At 34.9% G+C, this 24593-nt stretch overlaps 2 protein-coding genes and 1 long non-coding RNA gene across 5 annotated transcripts in view; 1 reads left to right on the plus strand and 2 right to left on the minus strand.

The window, feature by feature from the left end:
- The window catches only part of LOC133845858 (mediator of RNA polymerase II transcription subunit 13), a 28883-nt gene extending 25729 nt beyond the window's left edge, over positions 1-3154 (plus strand). For all 3 annotated transcript variants that reach the window (XM_062280459.1, XM_062280458.1, XM_062280460.1), the window contains one exon: positions 28-3154. In XM_062280459.1, coding sequence (XP_062136443.1) covers positions 28-411 — 384 coding nt within the window. In that variant the 3' untranslated portion in view covers positions 412-3154. The remainder of the gene's footprint in view (positions 1-27) is intronic.
- A 519-nt stretch (positions 3155-3673) lies between these two features.
- On the minus strand, positions 3674-5041 carry LOC133845876 (uncharacterized). The gene is made up of 2 exons (XM_062280502.1): positions 4512-5041; positions 3674-4434 (listed from the first exon to the last, which is right to left on the minus strand). Exons 1-2 carry the CDS (start codon positions 4954-4956, stop codon positions 4277-4279), a joined length of 603 nt encoding a protein of 200 aa, XP_062136486.1. The 5' UTR covers positions 4957-5041; the 3' UTR covers positions 3674-4276.
- Positions 5042-6401: 1360 nt separating this feature from the next.
- LOC133845879 (uncharacterized) lies at positions 6402-6693 on the minus strand. Its single transcript, XR_009894826.1, has 2 exons — positions 6566-6693; positions 6402-6481 (listed from the first exon to the last, which is right to left on the minus strand). It is a non-coding gene; the product is annotated as an uncharacterized LOC133845879 (long non-coding RNA).
- Between the last annotated feature and the right edge of the window lie 17900 nt (positions 6694-24593).

The following is a 24593-nucleotide window of genomic DNA, read 5'->3' on the forward strand; positions in this document are numbered from 1 at the left end:
TTCACTAATCATTGCTTGTTCTTTTAGGTGGGATCGCTGAATCAGCAACCGATATCGGTGGGTTATATGGTGTCCACAGCCCCAACAGGTCGAATGCCCGCCTGGTTCTGGTCGGCATGCCCGCATCTCGAGGATGTGTGTCCAGTCTTCCTAAAGACGGCGCTGCATTTGCATGTGCCGAACATACAGATTGCCGACGATATACTCAACTCGACCAATGCCCATCAGTCGGCCAACGATCATCCGCTTGACTCGACGCTCACCGCCGACGTCCTTCGCTTCGTGCTCGAGGGCTACAATGCACTCTCATGGCTGGCACTCGATTCGAATACACACGATCGTCTCTCCTGTCTGCCCATCAATGTGCAGACGCTGATGGATCTTTACTATCTAACAGCGGCCATTGCGTAGGCAGCATCAACAGAATAGCACACATAACAGAGCAGTAACAGTAACAGTAGCAATAACAGTGGCAGTAAATGTAAACTGCAGTCGTAACATTAACAGTAACAGTCGCATGCTTCCGTTTGCTGTACTTCCAAAAAGAAAACAAAAAGAAAAACAAAAACAAATAGCAGAAATCCACAAGTGCTATAATTAAAATACAAACATAGAATATGAATGAAATCCAAATGAAACCAAAAAGAAACAACACCAAGCAACCAAAACCAGCAATGGCAAAAAACAAATGAAAACAAAATGAAGTTAACAGTCCAAGAAGAAAAGTAAAAGCGCGCGGTAACAGTAAACCATTTTTGAACAGCAACAACGCACACAACAAAGAACAACAACAACAATACAGAGTTACAGTTTTAGCGCGTATTAAAAACAACAACACGAGAGCCTTGTAATTAAAAACAGCAGCAGCCTTACAGCCTTACAACAACAACAGCAACAACAGCACAGGGTGTGTGCGATAGATGAAACGATCGATCGATCGATAGATAGTTATCGATTGATTTGATGAACCGATGATTAAGCGACTTACCCGTTAAGTCTTGTGTAGCAACAGCATTACTATTTATTAATATATATATTGAGAATTGTATAGTGCGAGAATTGTTTTTTTAGGCTGGCGTTCGTTTTAGTGTTTAATATTTATACATATACAACAACAAAAGAGAAATGGAAAAAAAAATCCACATCAAGAAAAAACAAAACAACCACACATAGGGGCGTATTTATATATATTATATACTTAGGTTCATATATACAATTAATTAAGCAAAGAAAACAAAAACAAAACAAAACAAAATTAGTTAAGCAGCAATGAGAAAGAGAGGAAGCAAATTAAACATATTTAGCGAATAAGTAAAGAAAAGTTTGTACATATTTACAACCAATTTGCCGTAAGCATTAAGAACAACAACAACAAACCAACAACAACAACAACAATAATAATTATATATGAAAAAATAATAAGCATATTAACATAAATTAAAACTAAATAAACAAACACAACGTATAATTATACAAAAAAAGGAAAACGTAGCTTACAAAAACAAAAAAAAAAACAAAAACCTAATTAAATCGTAAATTAAATTAATAAATTGTGTAAATTTTTTGTGCAAAGCGAGCATTAGTTTAAATTATTATAAAAATGCAACAACAAATTAATGTTAAAGCGACAACTCACACACACACAAACACTCATACAAAGACACTCACACATACAAACGGACAAAGCGGAACACACACAGACATATATACAAAAGGAAACAGTATACTGTACATGCATATATAACAATTATATATATACTATATATATATAGAGATATATAAACAATTATATCTGGACGCTAAGCGCAGATCAGAAGAAGAGGAAGAGCATGAAGGGGGCGGGAGCTGGGGTTTTATGGTATAAGGGAAAAGTAAAGTCAGTAATTAGATTGAGCGACAGTTTATTGTAAATTGCGTTTATTTGTTGACATAGGCAACTTTTGTACTTCGCACACACACACGAACACAGACACCCACACACACACACACACATCCACATAGCCAATTGTTTAACAATAAATTACTTAAAAGCGAAATATGTGTACAAATTAACATAATAATGTGGTTACAAAGAAAAGCTTTCTACACACACACACACACACACACACACACACACACATACACTCACACACTTGAAGAGAATTTCATTTTTTATTTAGCACGTTTCAAGATTTTCGCTAGACTTAAGTTTTGCATCAACTAAACGAAAACAACAACAACAACAAATAATTAAACAATGAAATTATTTTTACCTGTGTATTTTAATTAGCATAATTTATCAACAAAGCGAAACAACAACAACAACAAAAAGTACTATTACAAAGACGTTTTTAAACAGAACAGATTTACATTTAAGTAGTTTGGTTTTTCATTTAGTATTCTATTTTTTTGTGTAATAAACAAACAATGATTTGCAATTTATTTTCGTATTATTTCGTTTTTCTTTTCTCTTTTCTTCTCTTTTTTTTCAAGTCTTCGCTCAGGTCCAGTTCACATAGTTAGCGGATCAGTCATATCTATAAAGCATCATTAAAAAAGAAAACCAAAAAAAAAAAAAAGAAATACAAATAAAACGATGCACGCTGTACATAAAAAATGCTTCAACAATAATTTCTAGAATTTTTCCAAAAAAAGACGTAGCTACAAAAAAAAAAACAGAAATAAAATTTTCTAAATGAAAAAAATAAATTTCCACAAAAAAAAGTAAAAAATTTCCTAGCTAAGGTTTCAGTTCAACTCTCATTTTCTCTGCGGGGTAAAAAGGGGTGGGGGAAACCAAGAACAACAACAACAACAAAGAGCAAATATTTAAAAAATATATAGCAATAATTTTTAATCGTAATTCACACACACACAAACACGAACACACTCATACATTCACAACATACAGAGAGCGATAGCAGGCGAAACTTACATATAAAAAAAAAGCAGCAACAAATGACAACAAGAACAACAACAAAACGCATTCATAAATAAACAAAAAATGAATTAAAACCAAAATGGAGGGAACAGTTTTTTAAAATCAACTCAATTTACGAGTTGAAACCATTTTCTAAGAAAAACAAAAGCAAAACAACAAAAAAAAATGCTAATCGACTCGTGTAACTTTTTCCAAAAGTAAGGGTCAACAAAAAAAAAAAAACAAAAATAAAAATTCGTTCGGCATTCCCAGTGGAAGCGTCGACGAATTGCCAAGCAAAGCAAAAACAAAACCAACAAAAAAAGAAAAACAAACGCAAAACAGAAAGCGAAAAAAAAATGAATATACATATAAAAAATTGTAAAGTAGTTAAGCGAAAATTTCGAAGGCTTGAGATTAACAATTTTTGCGGCAAAAAAAAAACAAAACAAACGAATAAAAACGATTTAAAGAAAACATTACATAAGTGCATTAAGCGTTTGGAGGAGGAAAACCATTTACTAGCCTAGCCCCTAGCCTAAAAGTATGCAATTACTAAGTTAATAAATTTGTTAAGGTTAGTTTCGAGGTTAGTTTTACGCGCGGCGAATCAAAATGCGGCGAAACACACATACACACAGAGACACTCGGAGCCACACACACACACATACATATACATACATAGGCCAAATTCAAATTGAAAACAAAATTAATTATACTTAGGCGGCGACAAAGAACAAACAAAAAAATTAAATTAATGAAAACGACAAAAAAAAAAGAAAATCCAAAAATGCATTTGTTTATAAAACAAATGGGCGAATGTTAAAAAACGCCATATATATATACAATACATATATACATGAATACATACATAAATTAGATGGCAGTGGAAGCGAGAGAGAGAAAGAGTTTTGAGAGGAGATAAGAAAACGATGTCAAAATCTAGCTACAGAATTGCATATTATATACAATTATAATAATTATATAATGGACAAAACAAAACAAAACACACATTCAAACACACACACACAAAATGTTGTTGTAGTAAAATTACAATTAAGTTTTGTTTTGCTACCAAACGATAGATGGCGTTGACGAGTTTAAAATGTAATGAGAAGCATAGCAAAAAAAGTCAAGCGAAAACACAAAAAAACAAAGTCAAATTTTAAATGTGCAAAGTGTAAAATGCAAAAGAAAACCAAAACAAAACAAAACACAAATTGAAAACCAAATAATTTTTTTGCAAATTCTTTATAATTATTAAAACCGGTTTTTGGCGAGCAGGCAAAATACAAAAACAAAACCAAAACATTACAAAAAAAAACACATTTTTCCAATAAAAATTAAAGAAATGAAAACAATGAATTTCAATGAGCTTCATTTTACTTTACAAAATTTAGGGCGACGCTGACCAATGCTGGAATAGAATTCCTTGAGCTTTTCATTAAATTCAAAGCCTCCCGCATGACGATTTGTCTTCCAAGCTGCCAACAAAATTTCCACATCGTACTCGACGTTGTCATCATCTAGGCCCACTGTGCAATCGAAAGATAGAGAGAGAGACAGTGAATTGAATTTCCAATTGGTTCCAGTGAACACTCAATCTACTTACGCACAACCATCTCCTTCACCTCCCATTCATATTCGTAGCGTTTGTGCAGAAACAACAACAAGTTGTGCAGCTTGCTTGTGTTGAGCTTCTGCGTAATGCGATAATTTTTCAAGTGCGCATCGTCGTTCCATATGCGCACACGTTGCCACATGTACTCGATGCGATCCCGGGTTAGACGCAGTGCTTCCAGTATATGCTTTAGTATGAAAATGTTTTTATCCACGCGTACCAATAGGTGATCTATACTCCCTTGTATGCGACGCGTTGTTTTCCTGTCGCCGCAGTACAATTCATTCTGATGCATTAAAATTAAGTTATAGGTTTTGGCGTAACTTGCCAACTGTTTGTTGCCATTTGTTATTAAATGATGCCAACACTCTACATCTTCTTTAAGTTTAGCCGGCATTTGATTTAATTCCTTAAAAGCTGAACGATGTGAAGCCATATCTTAAATTGCGAATTGCATGCAATAAAACTAGAAAGCGTAATTAGACAACACTGCAGAAAAAGCGCTTGTTTTGGCACGCATCGCCTTTAATCGATAGTATTGATCGTAGCTAGTGCGTGGGATCTCTCCTACGCGTGCTAGTGATGCAAACATCGTAAGTTTGGCATATGTAGCTGCTATCGCTGCTAATCGATAGCTAGTATCGATCATCACTATCAAGGACCAATGGCGCGTGTCAATTACTAGCTGCCATTTACCAACACTGTTTTGCATTGCGTGTTTGTGTTCTGGTGCATTTTGATTAAATATTAACTATAGCATCAACATAACTAGTTGAAGATCGCCTTAATTGCGCGCTTGTTACGTCTGACCCGCCAATTCACCCCGCACCCCGCCTCCCGCTGCCAACGGGCAATTAGCTGCAAGCTAGTTCCTTCTCTTTTTTTGGGGTCGCTGTCAGGCGCTGAAGCTGCAACATGAATTACTGTGCGTTGATTGCGTTTAAGGCTTGATTGTGCACCAGGAGCAACAACAACAACAACAACATCGAGTGTATGTAAGTTGCAAGCACAAATTGCTGTTCTTTTGTGGCAGAGCGCGCGGCAAACTGGTTTTCTTTTTGTTGCTGCTGTTGGTGCTGCTCGCTTTTGGTCTGCGCTGCATTAATTATCAACAAATCATTTTTGTAGCACTGAAGGGCGCATTTATCAGCGATTATGCATGGCATGCAGGCTCAGTGGAAGAGGAAGAGGAGGGGAGGCGGCGCCGCAAGTGTCGCGCAACATGTGTACGCCTGGCAGCTTTGCAGCCTTGCAATGGATGTGGCAACTGTGCAAGGCATCTGAAGGTTTCATTTTTTTGGTGTCTCGATTTTTGTGATCTTGACGTGCCGCCACCGAATTTGTCAGCCCAATGTCCAGGCAAGATCTCGATGGTAACTGGCGTCGGCAACATGACATGACGTTGATAAGCAAAAACAAAGCAACCAGCATTGCAATTAAGATATTTTTATGTAAATTAATGTGCACCAAGACAGAAGGCAGCTAGAATGGAGCAGCGAGCGCGATGCGTGCAACTTACAAATAAGTACAAGACGCAGTCGGCAGCGAACCGCGCGCATTTTTAATTGGAAAGCACAAGCACAAACAAAAAAAAAGGAAGCAACAAAAAATCGCAAGTCCGGCCAGCAAAACAAACGGGCAACAAAAAGTGACGCACCGAAAATTTATTGTCTCATGCTGCCAAAGAGCAAAGAGCGCAAAACCGATCGGAGAACAAACACACACAGAAAAAAGCCAACGAAGACGCAACGAAACAAACAGCAAAAGGAGTAACAACAACAAGAACAACAACAACGATGCGTTGGAACAACTCCCTTTCGTTACTTAGGCATTTATGTCTGGCACTTGACACATTTTGTTATGGCATTTTTGCTACCGCGCTCAGCTTCAGCATCGACTTTGTTGACCCAATCAAAATTCCAGCATCTTGCACTTGAATGCGTTTAATTTGTAAGCTGAGTCTGAAACAACTGATCTTGATATACTCACAAACAAATACATATATACTACATATATATGTATATGTATTTAACAATATAAAACACTTATAGCAAGACTATTATTGGATGCTCCCAGGAGAAGGCGGCTGAGGATTAAGTCATTGCAACAAAAGGATTTTATACATTGTAGCATTTTGATTACTTGCGGGTAAGTGGCACCGTTTATTTTCTTATTTATAGTTCTTATTTAGTATTACCTTGAACTGATCTGCTGGCTTAGCTTATTATAAACATTTTACGAGATGTTTGTAAGCTAAAAAGTTGTCAAAGTATTTTGAAAAGTTAAAATACTGTCATATATCTCTTCTAAATTATGAGCACTTTGGTTAAAGTTCGTAATTATTTATATGTTTTATTTTTAGTGTATATTAAAAAATACGAACATTAACTTAATTCTCAATAATTTAGAAGGAATATATGGCAATGATATAAATATCTTATGGCTTATGATCGGTAAAACGTTTAGTTCAATCTACAACGTTTGTTAGCTCAAATAACCATGATCAGTTTTAGATTTTCATTTATATTTTTCATATCTTAAAACTAATCGATAGAGTCGAATACATTACCTTTACCTTTACAACCAAGTTTCTCCAGATATTAACGTAATTGGCAATGTTTGGGATTGGCTATAACATGCGTCTAACATAAGATCAGAAATGTATCTCATCCAAGAATCTTTCGTAATATATTATGAAAATAAAGTTAAGTTCATGGTTCTTAATTTGAACAAACTTTATCATATTCGTATCCATCGTAAGGTCGATAGGTCCGCGTTGGTTTTTGTAATAAGTTTATAAAAAGCTTTCGCTTTTAATACAATAACTATGTTATTCCCCATTTAATATTTTAAAATTATTTTATCGTCAACATGACATTCATGTCACAAGTTTCAAAGTTGGTGTTTCTTCACGTGAACAAACTTTAGAAATATTTTTTTAAGTAATTTTACATATTTTATTTTATCGTTAAATAAAATTTCCTGTTTAACTAAACCACGATCAATGTTAGGGACCCTAATCAAATATTTTAAAAATGAACTTAAGTTTCTTACTTTATGACTTTCTACGCTCATAAGACTTAGAATTCAAATGAATCTCCCTCTCGCTTTGTTGGTCCAATGCTCTTTGTGATTTGCATTATTGATTCCATGTTGACCAAGCTATTTGCCTTTTGCTTATCTATGCCAACTTCCTCCCGGGACAACGACGGTGTGCACTTAATAGGAGAGCCCGATGGCAACTCACTGCAAAGGCTGAAAAGGTAATGCAGCTGCAGCTGCAGCCAGCTTCAATTGCAGCTCTAGATTGTTGCCGGTAGCGTTTGCTGATCGCTGAGCAGGGCAACAGAAACTGGTGTAAAGAGAGGAAAGGGGGCAAGTTGATTTATTCTAATCTGTATAAGCATTGCTATAATAAAGCAAAAGAGTTGCCCACTGAGTGGACAATGCTTTGGCCAGCAGCAGCAGCAGCGGCTTTTGGCCCAACTTGTCTGTTGCTGTCTGCGCAAAAAAGGCCAAGACCAAGACCAAATTGCTGTTCAGCCTGTTTCGCTCTCTTTGTGCCTCAATCTAGGTGTGTGTGTGTGTGCGTGTGCGGTTGCGCAGTCGCTTTGGGCATTGGTCAATGCGCATAATTGGATTTAAGCCCCCAGTGTAGACGCAGCTGCTGATTCTAATGACTCAGCAGCATTATCCTGACTTCAAACTGGAGCATTCGCTGTTGTCCCAAACGGGGAATTGTGATCCTCACTTCTCGCGAGTCGCTGATTAATGCACTCTTCGGTAATGAAGTTGCATGCATGAATCGAAGATAACAAAAGCCAGCGACCTGCGAAATTGTCGCCAACCTCGCCTCGCCGTTGGCGAGTTGAAAGTGTTTGGCCAACACACAGCCAATGATAAATACTTGCCACGCCACAAGACAAAGCCAAATTCCTCGATAACTTGGTGACTAACTTGAGGTTATTACACTTTGTTTTGGGCTTATGGTGTTGCCAGCAATCGTTAGCTTACTATCGATAGCTTTTAATAGCTGAAAATTAATTAATTGAAATGAAATTTTATCAAATGATTATCTTACTATCGTTATACTATCGATAAATAGCTGAAAATCAATTAGTTGAAAGGAATGTTTATCAGTTTGTTAGCTTACTATCGTTATACTATCGGATAGCTCGGAATAGCTGAAAGCCAATTAATTTCAATGAATGTTCATCAAATTGTTAGCTTACTATCGTTATACTATCGACAGCTTAAAATAGCTGAAAATCAATTAATTGCAATGAATATTAATCAAATCGTTAACTTACTATCGTTATAATATCGATTGCGTTAATGGCCGCAAGTCGATTAATTGAAATGAATATGTATCAATTTGATCATTGACGAATAATCGATGGATATTTTATTGTGTATAGTGGGATTGAACAATTTGTCACAAAATTAAATTTGAGGATCAGCAAAATCGATGGATTTTTTATTGCGTAATGTAGAGTTTAACAATTTGTCACTGAATTAATGAAAAATAAGATGACCACAAATTTTGATAGTTTGTAGAAAAGTATTGAAATATGTAATTACGAGAGTTCGAAATGATCAACAAAGTTTCTATGTTAAAAAAGAATGAAGAAGGGTAAAATTAATTAAATTTGAAAATTAGAAAGAGAATCGGGATAATTTTGGAACTAAAGAAAAAATGATGCAAATTTAAATTGAACTAATAATAAATCTCATATATAGAAAAGATTGAAATGGTATTGACGATAGTTTCTAGCGATAGATGATATTAAAGAAAAAATTAAAGTTAAAATACGGCTAATAATAAATACCAAATTTAGAAAAGTTTGAGAAGGTATCGACGTTTAAATTAAACTAACAATAAATCAAAAATTAAGACAAAGTAGAGAAGGTATACTCAATTAAGGATGAATGAATGAATGAATGAAAGAATGTACATACAATGTACATACAAGGTAATGTAAAAATTACATAAGTAGAATTACAATAAAAAGAAAAAATAGAAATTTACGAAACGTCAATAAGCACATATCGACCTTAAAGAATTAATAATTAAGTAGAAGTAAAAAAGTCATGTCGCGAAAAGATTAAATTAAGTTTTTATAGCCCTAATAGATTTTGTAAACTATCGATAGTTTTGCCGATTATTTCGCAGCATTTTTCATTCTTAGTTAGGTTTAAATTTTAAACTTAAAGCATTAACTAGTCGACATGTTTAGTGCGTGAAGTCCTCCGTCTGGTTAAGGGATTTATTTAAATTTTTAACATGTTACAAACACGCAAAGCAGGGATTGGGGGAAATGCGAATGGGTTTTGGGCGTTGGCAAAACTCACGTAATTCGGCATGCAAACATTGTTTAAACACTTGCCGCACAGACACTCAAGGTTGTTTTTTTAAGTTCTTCCTACAACTTCTCCTTTCCCGCGTTTCAACTCCTTCTTCTGTTATTCCTGCTGTTTTTCGCACTTTACTTGATTTTGTTTTAGTGTTTAATTTGCATTTCGAAATCGAGACTCGAAGAGTCTGCGTTTTATTTAAATTTATTTTCCTAGAATGCCACAAGTCGGCACATCGATGCGCAATTTGTTGTCTTGCAAGTTGCAAGTTGCAAGTTGCAAGCTGGAAGATGCAAGTTGCAAGCTGCAGTAGCCGAAGTCCAAGTCCAAGTCGAAGTCAAGCATCTGCAGCATCTGCATCAGCGTATGAAAATTAATTGCTGCCACTCGTGACGATGCCACAGAGCGGCAGCAACAGCAGCAGCCTCTGTTTGCTGCCGAGTGGGCGGCATATCGTTTAGATTTATGGGCCTCTCTGGGTTGCAAGAGTGTCGCGTGATAAGTCTATAAAATGTACGTTACATTTGTACGTGCAAATGACAGTGGGACGATTTGCATATCTCTTCTTCCAAGTGTAGGACTTTCATTACGAGCGTGCAAACGTGGTGAAAGGTGGGCAGTCGCTTCGTTCATCTGTGTTAATTGTATATCATATGAGGTAATTGCTTTTTAGCCGTTGGTGAAAGGCCAAGGAACAGGCATTGACAGGGCGCCCAGCAAAGAGGAACAACAACTGGCAACAAGACAACATGCAACATGCAACAACAGCAACCATAGTCAACAGGTGTGCTTAAGACCCAAATATATCCAAACGACTTTCAACCGTTGCAACTCAATCAATGCGTCACCCATTTCTTGCCCCCATTTCATCTTCCTCTCCCTCTCTTCTCTTTCCCCTAGAACTCGCGCTTTGTTCAATCAACTTTTGCTTGATCTACAATTTCGAACTGATGACATTTTAGCAGTGCTTTAGCATTTGCTGACAACAGCTGCAGCTTTTAGTCAACACACTGTCAGTCGTGTAGATTCGGGTGTAGTTGACTATGTGATACCTGTTACCCATGTCAACTAATAATATGACCAAAGAATGTCATTCAAATATACTCTCTAAGGGAGGGACTGAACAAATGTGCAGGAAATTGAACTCGACTATGAAATACTTGTTAGTTAAATGTGTACATAGATTTGTTTCTTTTTCTATTAGTGATGCATGTTCGACAGAAAACATTGATGTTCATATCCGTCGATGTTTTCAAAATAGAGCATCGGTGAATTGCTTAACATCAATTTAAAAAAACAAACATCGGAAATTGGTGAACCGATGTCAGCAGCGATGAATTGCTTAACATCTACATCAACGAAAACATCGGGAGAAATCGTTATAAAAATATCTATGCTAGATGCATTGATGTTTTCAGTTTCACTAATTTCTTTTATATAAAATCTGTAACCATCTTATGTCAATAAAATTTATAAGATTTAGAGTTTTGGCTGTCCTTTGATAGATCGTTGCAAATGTGGTATCGTTTATTGAAGGAGAACAACTGTAAGGAAGAGACTAAAATTTTTAGTATCTCTGGAAAGTAGACTGAATATATATAAAATAGAATCATGGATACAATCACAATATGAAATTTAGTTTATGGAAGCTTTTACTTGAAGTAGTTCATCCCTATTATTATTTAAAAATTTATACTATTATAGAAAAGTTGCGAGAAATAATAAAATCTGTATTATTTTACTTTCAAGAAGGTTACAAGACGCATGTCTGATTTTTTAGAGCACTAAAACGCAAACTCCTCTTTTATTTGTATACTAAGTTAATAAATTGTCTCTATTCAAACTATATATAAAAGAGTAAGAGGTCGATACTCTTAAAATTCAATCGAAAGTTGTTCATAGTGTAAAGGTAAATATAAAATAAAGAAATAATTATGATATTTTGCAGATGCTAACAATATAATTCTACATTTGAAACTTTGATTAGGTGTTTTTGAAACATTACTACTTTAATTTTTTTTTATCTTATCTATCATATTTTATGTTTGAGCCTAAATTTATTCTTCAATTTTCGGAACTTGTAATGTAGTTTGCAGGGAAGAATTCTAAAGTTAGCATATAAGACTATTGATAAAAGATATATTATATCTGTTGTATATTTGCTTATGATTGGATAATACATACTAAGCTAGCTCACTTATTAAATCAAAGAATTTTGTTAAACGCAATTATTACTTTATTCAACATAGTATCTACTACTCTTCTGTGCGATTAATTACCAACAAATAATATACCCTAGATTACCGGGTATTAAAAAAATGAAAAAACTTGGAGAAGCCGGGAAGCAAAGTTGGTTGTGCGTTTGTCGCAGGCTCCTTGTGACACATTGCTCCATTAATTTGATGGATTGTAAAGTTTTCCGCTTCAACAACTTTGTGTGCCGAAAAAAAAGCAGGGCAGGAAAATTGCAAGAAAAATGTCGCATGGGGGGCCAAAACGCAAAGGAAAAGGAAAAATTAAAGCGACACAGAGAAACACACACAGAGAGAGAGAGAGAGAGAGAGAGATAGAGAAATGTGAAGTAAACTCTCGCTGGCTGCCCAAGTGGACGCTTCACTGAGTTTTGTGTGTTAAATTGCCAGACAACAAAGCGACAGGACAACGCATCACATCCCATTGCCGTTGATAATAATGTTGAATATGGAGATGGAGATGGAGATGGAACGGGGAGCGGGAGATGGAGATGAAATGGGTAACGAAGATCGCTGAAAGAAGTTCATTTGCATTGTGGACACGGCCAGTAAAATTGGGCAATGCCCCATTTCAGATGATTCTTTAAAATGAAATTGTGTCAACATTGTGGGGCACGAACTGAATCTCTATTGCAACATGTTGTAAGGGATGGAATTCAAAAGGAAACTAGTTGAAGTGAAAGGTTGCAATAGGAGAACTTTTTATTGTGATTGAATTCATTATAGTAGGAATTTTCGTGTTTTCGATTTATTTTTCTGCTATATTTGAATACTAGTTATTCTCTAGAAACTAACTCAAGTTATTCAACACATTTTATTCGGAATAGTCCCTAAAGTTGGCTTAAAAATATTAAAGAAAACATCGTTTAACTATTTTTTGTGTCACATTTCAGATATAACATTAATTTAAATAAGTTAACCGTCAACTTCATTCCATTCTAAATCTTGAAGGTTTGCCTCTTATTAATTTTCCCAGCTTTATTTATATTTATCTTCTTTTTATCGTTTAGACTTCCCGATTTCTTTTTATTTTTATTCTTTTTTTCTATATAGTTATTTACAACGTTAATTATATTTATATTATATTTTCTCACTTTTTGTTGTAAATCTTACGTTATTTTCCTATTACTACTTTATGCCATTATCTGTAATTTTAATCCTTCATTTATTATTATATCGTTGTCCTTTCATTCATCTCCACTAAAGTGTTTATTTTTCTTATGTTCTCTCTTATTGTTTTTTTATTCTGTATAGTTTTTGACAACTTTAGTTACATTTCTTTCTCCTCCCATTTTTTATTTATTTTTATATATTTATATATTGCATAAGTTTTCCATTACTATTTGATGTTATTTTTCTATTATTTTATTACTTTTTTATTTATTTTTACTTGCGTCTTTTTCTAATCTTTTTCATAATCTTATGTTTCTCTATTTCTCATTTCTTTCTACCTTTTTTATAATATATATTTTTTTTTACATTTTTTACTTTTGTTTTTCTATATTTTTTTCCTTTTCTTACTGTTGTATGTTTCTCTTAATATTTTATTCTTATTACTTTATTCAATTCTCCTTTAATTTATTCTCTTTATTTTATATTCTTTATTATTTCCTCAATCCTAATTCTTTATTCACTTCTCTTTTAATTTTGTTTGCATATTTCGAATTTTCTTTTTACTTTTTTATACATTTTTATTTTGTTTTTTATTTTTATTTTGTTCTTCTCCCCCCTTTATTTAATTCTCCTGTATCGTATTCTCTTTTCTTTGTATCCTTTATTTTTATAGCAAATCCTCGCTTTTTAGTCAATTCTCTTTGAACTTTTTCTCTTTCTTTTCTATCCTTAATTCTTTCGCTAATATTTTCTTTTTTCTCTTTTAACTTTTTTTCTTTTTCTCTTTTTTTCTTTTTCTTATTGTTTTCCCCAATCCTCTAGCTTTTATTATCCTTTAACTTATTATTTTTCTTTCTATCCTTTATTCTTTCACCCCTTTTTAATTCTCTTTTAACTTTTTCTTTTCCTTGTTCACTTTTCTATCTTTTTCTTATTCTTTTCCTCAATCCTCTCTCCTTATTCATTTCTCCTTCTTTGTTAGTTTTGCGATTTGGTTTCGATTTACAAGCGATTTTGGTCAGAGTTCTTTGTTGTGCCAACTTGAATATGACAAGCGAGCGAGCGTTCTGCTTTAGCTTCAGATGCTTCAGCCACATATGGCTTGGTCTCTGATGCTGTTGTTGTTTGCTTCTGTCCTGGTCCCTGGTCAGTTGTAAGTTGCAAGTGGCAGGCTGCAGCTTCTGGCTACCCTTTTCGTTTTTTTGTTGTTGTTTTTTGCATTGCGATTGACGACTGCTGATAGGCGAATTTTGCATAAAAGCAAAGCGAACCAAACGCAACGCAAAAGGCGACGCGTTGGCGGAAATGCGTTTTGAATCCTTGTTGCCGGAGTTGCTGTCTGCCTGTTGCCGGTTGTTGCCTGCCACATGGGGCACAGTTACCATTTTGGCTCTGTTGCATTGTCTGTTGTCTGCACGCGGCTTTGTTTAATTGCGAGTTACTGCGCCGTCCCACTCTCTCTCTCTCTCTTTCTCTCTCTCTCTGTCTGCGCTTGCCTCGAGTTTGTGGCAGTCCCTGGAGGCATATGCAGCATACGAGTGCGTCGCATCGTTGCAATTGCAATTGAGAATCGGAGCACGCCTCGTGCACAAATTCCTCTATGCCTATGCCCCAATGCGCCTGCCAATCTCCCCTCCCCACCTCTTTGCTCTTTCCTTTTGACTCTGTGTCCAGTTCCTGTTGCCGGGCACGCACAATGCGCGCATAATAATGAGGCATGTGTGGCAGGAAGGTTTTGCACTCGACTCGCAAAACCCGTTTCAACTCTCCCTCTCTTTCTATCTCTCTCTCTCTCTCTTTCTCTGCTGCAAGTTTGGCTTGCATTGCATTTTGTCATCAACGTGATAAATGCGATTTATGCCTGCCTCATGCCTCCTTGCCTCCTTGCCTCCTCGTTGCCAATACCCAATGGAGCGGCATTAGAATGTCATTTGTCCATTTTGCTGGCTGGCGAACTGAGAGTTGAGAGCCCTCAACTGTAGTTTGGCCAACTGTTTTTTATTCGGGCTTCTATGATTTAAGCTGAAAAGAGACTAAGAGACTCTGAGCTGCTAACTGTTTTACTGTTTTACCACAACAAAGACCAACGCAGAGCAGCGCAGCGCAATCCCGTCAAGAAGTTGTTTTAAATCGCGCACGAGTGAGCACAAATATCTTTACTCTGCTCTCCTCCCTTCCTCCTCTCTTCAATGCTTGCCCCCCTTTTTTGGGGCTGTGTTGCAGCCGCGCCCGTTTCGCGACCATGTCAACGTGTTGTGCTAGCCGCGGGTGCACAACAACAACAACAACCGCAACGACAAAAACAACATCAGCAGCTAGCAAGAAAGTTGAGTGTACACGACTACGAGATACTTGTTAGACATTTTAAAGGGAATTCGGAGCTGATTTTATAGTTATTTATTTAATTTCTAGCTTATAACTTGAAAATTATTTAATTTCTAATTTTTAGTTGAGTGTACACGACTGTGATATACTTGTTAGACATTTTAAAAGAGTTCGCTGGAGCCAACGATGTTAATAACTTCATTCTCCACCTATTTTTATTGATATTTGTAGAGTAATATTTAGCTTAAAACTTGCAAATTATTTATTTGGTATTATTTAGTTGAGTGTACACGACTTTGAATTACTTGTTAGACATTTTAAAGGAGTTCGATCAGATCGAAGATTTGAAATAACTTCATAACGCAGCGAATTATTTTGTTATTTGGTAAATATCTAGTTTAAATCTTGAAAATTATTTATTTGACATTATTTAGTTGGGTATACACAACTTTGAATTACTTGTTTAAATAAAAGAAGTTCGGTTTAGCCCAAAATTGTTCAATAACTTTATTCCGCAGCTGATTTTGTTGACATTTGTTGAAGCTAGATAGCTTAAAACTTGCAAGTTATTTAATTGACATTATTTAACTGAGTGTAAACGACTTTGAATTACTTGTTAGACTTTTAAATGGAGATGGGACCGCGGATTTGAAATAATTTGAAAACGCAGCTGATTATATTCTAATTTGCTTAATATCTAGCTTAAAACTTGAAATTTGTGAGACACTTGTTAGAAAGCAGTTTGGTATGGCAAAAGGAATTTAAATTAAGCATTCATTAGGCAGGTGATTTTGTTATTTCTATCTATTATTTATTCATATTGTTATTTGTAGAATAATCTAACCTTGTAGAAATATCTAACCTTAAGTCTAGTGGACAACAATTTAACGGTAAGAAGACTGAAAAGATACTCGATCTCCCCGATAGATAAATCCATGCAACTGAAAAGATGTTATATATAATAGTAGGGCTCATTGGTAAACTGCTATTTGTGTTAATTTTATATTAAATATACAATTTACTTATTGTTTATACATTTAGATTGCAAATAAAAGAAGAGAGGGAAAAAAAAATATCTCGGTTTAAACTTGAAAATTATTTATTTGAGTGCACATAAATTCTATGGAATTTCATTATTATCTTTCTTGTATGAAAACTTGTTATGGAAAAGTTAAGGCTCTAAGAGGAAACACTAAGAACATTTTTCATTATATTTTGTTTTTATTACTTATTATTTAAAAGTATAGAAATTACAAGTTGTTGTGTTCTGACTCGATTAAATATTAAGAACTGGTTGAAATTTTGTATCTCTTGAGTCTTATACTTTGAAAGGTAGCTACTTAGAAAGGTAGCTGTATTTTGTAAAGTTCAATATGTCTACTGATTGTTGCTTGCACTAAGGCTTTTCATTATACCTTTCTCCTGCATAATTATGCGGTATATCAAGCAGTTCCGTCAGAGCTTCGAGCTTGAGCCTTTCCCTCGTTTAAACACCGAACCGCCCTGAACTTTCATGCAATGCATTTCTATTGTTCTTAGCAGCAAAAGAGAGCGAGACAGCGTAGCCAAAAAAAAAAACCGAAAACAAAAATAACAAAGCCAAGCGCAGCTTCCCTCTCCCCTCTCGCTCCCCCTTTTGCCTTTACTCCTGTGGGGCACTCCTTGGCAAACGTAACGAAGTCAACGTCGTCGCTGCCACAAAATGAGCGCTTTATACCTACTTAGATCGCTATAAATTTGGCTTAAGGCAAGAAAAGTGTTGCCGTTGCTGTTGCTGTGGTTGCCACAGCGGCAGCTGCCCTGCTCCATTGTTGCACAGTGGTGCGAGTATACTGCGAAAAAGCTCATTATAATAATTGTGTTTGACAATAATGAAGGCAATTAATCTTAATGTGCTTTATATTCTTGCTATGTTAACATGAGCTTGTAGTCACTTTCTGCAATTAAATTTCGTTTAGTTGGCCTTTTCATTGTGGAATATTGCTTTTTATTGACAAATATTGGACTATATAACTATAACTATTATAAGCAGAAACTGTTTTGGGGTCCTGACTGTTATTGTTATTGTTATTCGAGTAATTGAGGAATATGACTGTTTGTTTGCTTTAATTATTTTGAAATTATTTTAGTGAACTGTACAAAAGCATTATACGTTACTAAATGGTTTTGCATATGGAATATTATTTTTCATATCTGCGATTTGAATTTAATTTAAATTCTTATATAATACAACATAGTCTAAGAACTAAAAATTCTTAAACACTAAACAAATTTATAGTTTTTATACTAAGTAATATTCTATAATGCAAGTATTTATAGTGGCATACTTTGGGAGCACACAAAAAATAATTTCTTAAAATATAATGGCATTGACTTGATTTTCAAATTGGAAATGCTATTTGTATTTTGAAATTATTTGAGTAAATCATCAACCCATTATTAGAGTTTGTGAATGTTTCTTGAGGTGATGGATTATTATATAATTTTCCAAAAGTATCATAAAACAGGTTTATTTTAAGATAAAAGTTAGTTTGAAAAATTATAAATTCTTAAAATTAAATCAAAAATTCTAGATTTAGGTTACAACATTTTTTAATCATTGAAATTTTCATGTTCTTGACGCAATTTTTAGACCAAAATTCTTAACACTAAGACTAAAATCTTGATTTTAGAACTTTGTTTTTAGAGTATTACTGTACACTAAATTAACATTTTTTACTGATTGCATTGAGGGTTATTTTAGCAAGAATTCGTGGTGTTATTTTGGTTACATGAAAACTGACATTTTTAGGAAAACAGGGTTGTTGCTTTTAGACTTTTATTTGCTGAATATTTTAAAATTTTTTAAATAAATTATACAAAGGATTATTTACTTATTTCATTATAAATTGTAAATTTTTTTCTATAACATTTCCTATAATATTTTAACATACATTTTTACTGCTAATTTTGCATTTTTACTACTAATAAAATAGTTAGCAAAAATGCATATTTTTTACAGGATAATTAAAAAGCAAATTGCTTGCAACACAGTGTGGCAGGCAGGTCGGCATCGACTTGTAGTCCCCCTCTGGCTTATCCCGCTGCTCCCCCCGCTGTCCACGCGCCCGTTAGCGGAGCTTAGACGCCGCGCCGCGCTGCGCCGCGCGTTGCCGCAAGTCCGCATGATTTATGCGATTATTCTTTTGCGCAGCGCCCAACTTTATTGTTTTATGTTTTTGTGGCCAATGTCTGTCCGAATGTCCGACTGTCTGTCTGTCTGTCTGTGGTCCGATTGTGTTTGTTGCTTTGGTCTGCTTTAGAGCCAGAACTGCACTATCATATCTTGTTGAACAGCCGCTGGCTCAGATTGCAGCTCGAAGTTCGCTTGCAGCTTTGCTTCAGCTTGCACTCAGCAGCTGTTTATACCCGGTACCTATTGGGTAGAAGGGTATTATGACTTTGTACGGGCAGGAAATGTATGAACAGGCAGAAGCAGGCATATCTGACTATATAAAGTATACATATTCTTGATCAGCTTCAACAGCCGAGACGATATATTCGAGTCTGTCCGTCTTTCTGTCCGTCCGTCCGTATGAGCACCTACATCTCAGAGACTATAAGAGATAGAGATATCATTTTTTTCGACAGCATTTGGTACTATGTTTGTACGCAAATAAAATTAGTTGTCAAATTCTTGTCGCGGCCTCTTCCTTCTTCTAAAATCGATAAAAGTTAAATATCAATGGTAGTTTTGAAGTTAGATTTTTAGTAAATACTATAGTTTTTATTATTCCTGAAAATTTTGTTGCGATTAGATAAAAAAAATGTAGAAGTTTTTTTTATGAAATTCTTTTACGTGGCAAAAAACGTCTACTGCAAATGAATCTTCATTTCTTTGGCTCATAATCTGGTATATTTTGTACTCTAAGGTATGTTTTGAATAGATATGCCAAATATAGCTTTCGGTATATTTCTGTGATAATTTTTACTCTTTGGTATATTCTGAATATAGTACTACACTGATAATAGTACCATATCGATATACCAAAAGTAGCCTTCAGAATATTTCTTGCATATTTTGTATTCTATGGTATATTTTGAATGTAGAATTATATCGATATATAAATATTGATTTCGGTATATATTCAGTATTTTGCGGTATATTTGTAGTATATGGCTTTATTCAAGAAGGGTAGCGGGTATATCATAGTAGAGCACACTCGACTTTCCAATTTGTTTTAATGTAATACAATATTATTATACCAAATATATCATTTGGTATATTTTTAGAATTTTTGCGGTATAATAACTTGGTATATTTCAATTCTAATTAATACTGCACTATTTTGCTTTTATTCAAAAAGGGTAGCGGGTACCTCACAGTCGAGCACACTCGACTGTAGCTTTCTTACTTGTTCAATGTTAGCATAGTATAAGGGGAGTGGGAAGCGGTGGGGTGTGTGTGTTACGTATGTGTGTTGGTGTGTGTGTGTTTGTGTTCAATTATTGGACATGCAGCATTATGGGGCATGCACCGCACAGCTGTGTGGCAGGCATGCGCCGGGTTAATGTCTTGTTGGTTATTGCCACGTCGAGTCTGCGGAGTCCATTTGTAATTTGGCACTAACGGATTTGTTGATCCCATAAATTGCAATGCAGTCGGGGGGCCAGCAAATAGAGAAGCATATGTGTGCTACATAATTATTAACAAAGATGGAGAGAGAGAGAGAAAGAGAGAAGTGTAAGAGAGATAGATGGAAACCTTAGGCGTCAACGTCTTGGCGTCTTATAATAACTGTCAAGATTGTTGCAGTCGCTGTGATTTGCCACACAGCTGGCAATTAGACAGCCCAGAACAACAACAACTGGTGCAACTGGTGCAACAAATGCTGCATGTGGCAAGCATGCAAATCGCACTACCTTTTGCAGCTGTGCAGCATCTCGCGCCCATAAAAGTCGAATATGAATTACGCCTCAGTTTATCTAAAGGCAATTACACGTAGTCACAGAGCCAGATCTGGCTCGGCCAGCTTTTGCTTTTGCTATTGCTTTTGCCAGTTCAAGCCAAGTTCAGGCCTGTCGCTGGTCTATTTTTGGTAACTTGTCTAACAAGCGGTTGCAGCTGCTGTTGCTGCTTTTGGGCGTGTTTCGTAGTCAAGCAAAAAACCATAACTACTCGCACTTATGTATAACCAATAAGAGCTGCGCTCTGGACCAGGCCAAGATCGAGCTGACTCAGAGCCAACGCCTAGTCTACAGTCTCTCTAACTCTTAACACAGCTGCTCGCTTTAGTTGCTTGTTGATGGAATTGAACTGGCTGTGAATTTGAAATTAAATGGGGGCGCAATCTCTCTCTCAAAGTGTCCGTGTGTCGAGTTGTTGCCACAGATTTCAGCGCAAATCGCAACTCGCAACTTGCAACTGCAATTGCTTATTTACAACGTGCTAAAATTGTTCATTAAAACCAGACACGATATTTCTGTATCATATTTAATGCTGTTTGCAGTCTACAACAACAGAGTTGTAATTAAAGTAGGGTTTGACAAGGGCACTCAGTTCGTGGACTGAATATAAATAACTCTATTTAGTTCCTTGTCTTTACTTTACTTTACATGTACTTTTTATTTTGTTTAGGTACATCCATATGTAGCTATTCATCCATTCTCCTATGAAACTATTTGGCTATGCATGAATATTTATATTTCCCTTTAATATTCAGTTTTCAATTTTTGCCTTAAATGTTTACTATGGTAGATGTGCTTTAAAGATTTATAGATATTTGTTATAGATTTTTCATAAAGAAAATTTATTTATTTACCTTAAGCTTTTTCCTTTCTTGTTTATTTATATTTTGCTTTTTAAAATTGGGAAACTTGATAATCAGTGAAAAATATACAAATTTTCATATCTTCTTTTATCTTAAATATTTTCTAGCTGCGCCTTGACAATAGCTAAGTTTATTTGTATTTATGTATGTTCTGTACTTCGCACACATCACTTTTAAGTTAAGAGTATTCTTTTCACATTTATAATAATTCGTATGCACTTTTTGTATTTTGAACAGTTCGTAATCTGTTTATTATTGAACAATATCCATTTATTCATATTATCTGCTATAAGAGCACAAGCTGTGATATTTTATGTTCAGTTTAAATTGGGAAAAGGCAATATAAAATTTAAAAGTAAAAATAGAAAATAAATAAAAATTAAATATTAAAATGTCTTTAAAACAAGTGAATTTATGTAATGTGAAAATAATTAAGCTCATCAAGAGTAGTCTTTGTGATTCCTGAAAATTTGGTTGTACTTTTGAATGGACAAAAACGCCCATTTACTACGGTTCTTAGATGCCTTGGCTGACAATCTGGTATATTTTAGATTCTATGGTATATTTTAATGTAGCACTATACCAAATATTTTCGGTATCTTTGCGGCATGCCAACTTGGTATATTTGGAAATAAATACCGCGCTGATTTGCTTTTATTCAAAATGTGTAGCGGATATCTCACAGTCGAGTACAAACGACTGTAGTTTTCTTAATTGTTTATATTGTTTATGTCCAATCATATATTTTGCTTAGTTTATATCATAGAAAAACATTCAATTCATATTTGCAAACATTTTACAGATAGATTATCTTTATTTCTTGTTTTTCTTTATGCTTATTGGAAATTTGAATAAATGACTATAACTTCAAATTTTTGACTATATTTCTTATTTTTATTCCCTACTTAGACATCATTTTTTTTATTTCTTTTATTATTTTTTTTTATTTTTAATTTATTATTTAATAGTTTTCAGAAATTAATGCTTGGTCTCATTTATTTTAATGAAGTAAAAGCCTAATTTGCAACTACTTATATTACGTATACGCACAAGTAAACATATTTTGGAATGTAACTTACAAACTTTACTTACAGTTCATTTAATGAGTACTACAGATATTGAGTGAGCTAAATGAACGGGTATCAGTTGATTACAGTTTGTGGCATTATAGCTGTGACTGCGACTGTGCTATAATTAAATGTGGGCACAGCAATCATCAGTGGAACCTTATTGAAATAATAACATTTATTTGCACAGCCAGCAGCTGGGGCACAGGCTAATCGAGGTGCTGGACTGCAGTTTCAGTTTCAGTTCCAGTTCCAGTTTCAGTTACAGCTTTGGTTTCTTTTTTTTTGTTCGAGTTGCCACTTAAATTTGCATTTTCATATTGAGTGAGCGGCAGCTGCAGAGCTAACTGGAATAAAAAAAAACTAGAAAACTAACTTGTCTGTTGCGCTGACTCTGATTCCCTGACTTGCTGGCTGGTCGTCATCATAAATCGATAAAGGAAACGTTGCTGAGCGTGCCAAAAGTTGCCAATTAAAAGTGGCAGCACAATTTGCCGCGCTGCAAAAGCCTGTCTGCCACTGGCACTTGTTGCACGACAGCCAGTCGCATTCGTAATGAGCACACAGCTCGAGTGCTCGGGATGCCGGCGATAAGTAGCAGCAACTGCAACTGCAACTGCAACGCTGTGGCACTGCGGCAACTGCCAATGCAAATTGTTGCAACTGTCCGCTGTCAATTGATAAGCGTTTGGCCAGGCGTTGAGTCCGCTTGCCACCAGCAACGCGTCGCAACATTGCATGCCACCAAGAAGCAGCAACAGCGACAGCCACAGCGATTGCTCTTGGGTGTGGCCTGCAACTCATTTTCCCAAGCAAAGGCCAGCATACAAAAAAAAAAAAAAAAAAGAAATAACTTGGTCAGTTCACACAAATAAATTGGAATTGGAATTGAAAATTCCAAATTGGAAATTAGTTTTGACTTTTTTTTTCTTCTTTTCTTGGGTGCTTTGTAGGTCGCACTTTCCTCGCGCTCACTTTTCATCAACGGTAGCTTTTGCTGCCGCTCATTTAATGTATGTAAATTTCACAATAGGAAAGAGAGGGCCAACAATTAACTAAGCAGCGAAGAGCGAGAGAGCAAGAGCCAATCAACTGGGCAACTGGGCAAAAGAATTTTCTAATTTGCATATCTAAGGCATTAGCTGAATGCTCGCTCCTCGTTCGGCTTTTCAACTTACTTTGCATAGATTTTCAGACTAAACAAATTGTTGTTGATGTTGCTGCTGCTGCTGCCGCTGCTGTTGCATTGTTTAAGCATAAAAAACATGCAGCTAACATACCGTTAAAAGCAACTAGAGAAAAAGTTTGTAACTTTGACAAAGTGAAGCATCAATACACACGAAATTAGAGTCGAGAGTCGCCAGCGAAATACACTTTTGTGTGCTTAGAAGCTAAGAGTATTTTCAGTATTCTGGGGTCAATAAATTTGTAAAATTAAAAACTATAAATCTTAATTTAACGTTAAATTATGCAATTGTTATCTGCATTCAATCAATTTGAACAAAAAAAAACATTTCGAATTGAACTACTACAAGTTAAATTTTTTGGGGTCTTAATTACTTGGCTGACAATATGGTATATTTTGTTTCTCATGGTATATTTTGAATTGTTTGGTTGACATTGTGGTATATAATGTTTTATGATATATTTTTGCTTGCTTGGTTGACATTTTGGTATATTTTGAGTTGACATCATGGTATATTATGTTCTTTATGGTATATTTTGAATTGTTTGGTTGACATTATGGTATATTTAGTTATTTACAGTATATTTTGAATATTTTGGTTAGCATTATGGTATATTTAGATATTTATAAAATACTTTGAACGCAGCATTATGCCGTTTTAACATCTGAATTTGGTATATTGCTAGTATTTTATCAGTAATTAATTAATTTAGTATATTTTAAATGTTAAACCGTCTGTTTTGCTTGTATTAAAAATGGGTTGCGCGTATCTCACAGCCAATGACACTTCTCACTATGAGTGGAGTTCTTTCTTTGATCCATTTAAAGATATAGAACTTCAATAACTTTATATAATACTTTTAATATTTACTATTCACTTCAATAACTAAAGCTTGAAACATTTGTTCATTACTAATATATTTACAACACGTTCTATGTTTTATTTCATGATAATCTCTTCTTAT

Source organism: Drosophila sulfurigaster, chromosome 3, assembly GCF_023558435.1.
Source record: "Drosophila sulfurigaster albostrigata strain 15112-1811.04 chromosome 3, ASM2355843v2, whole genome shotgun sequence".
Taxonomy (NCBI): Eukaryota; Metazoa; Arthropoda; class Insecta; order Diptera; family Drosophilidae; genus Drosophila; species Drosophila sulfurigaster.

What these genes read in the sequence shown, in the direction of transcription:
- LOC133845876 (XM_062280502.1), bottom strand. Translation starts at nt 4,956, where the DNA reads ATGGCTTCACATCGTTCAGCTTTTAAGGAATTAAATCAAATGCCGGCT. An exon ending in GGTGAAGGAGATGGTTGTGC is followed by an intron (nt 4,435 to 4,511) that starts GTAAGTAGATTG and finishes TCGATTGCACAG; the next exon opens with TGGGCCTAGATGATGACAAC.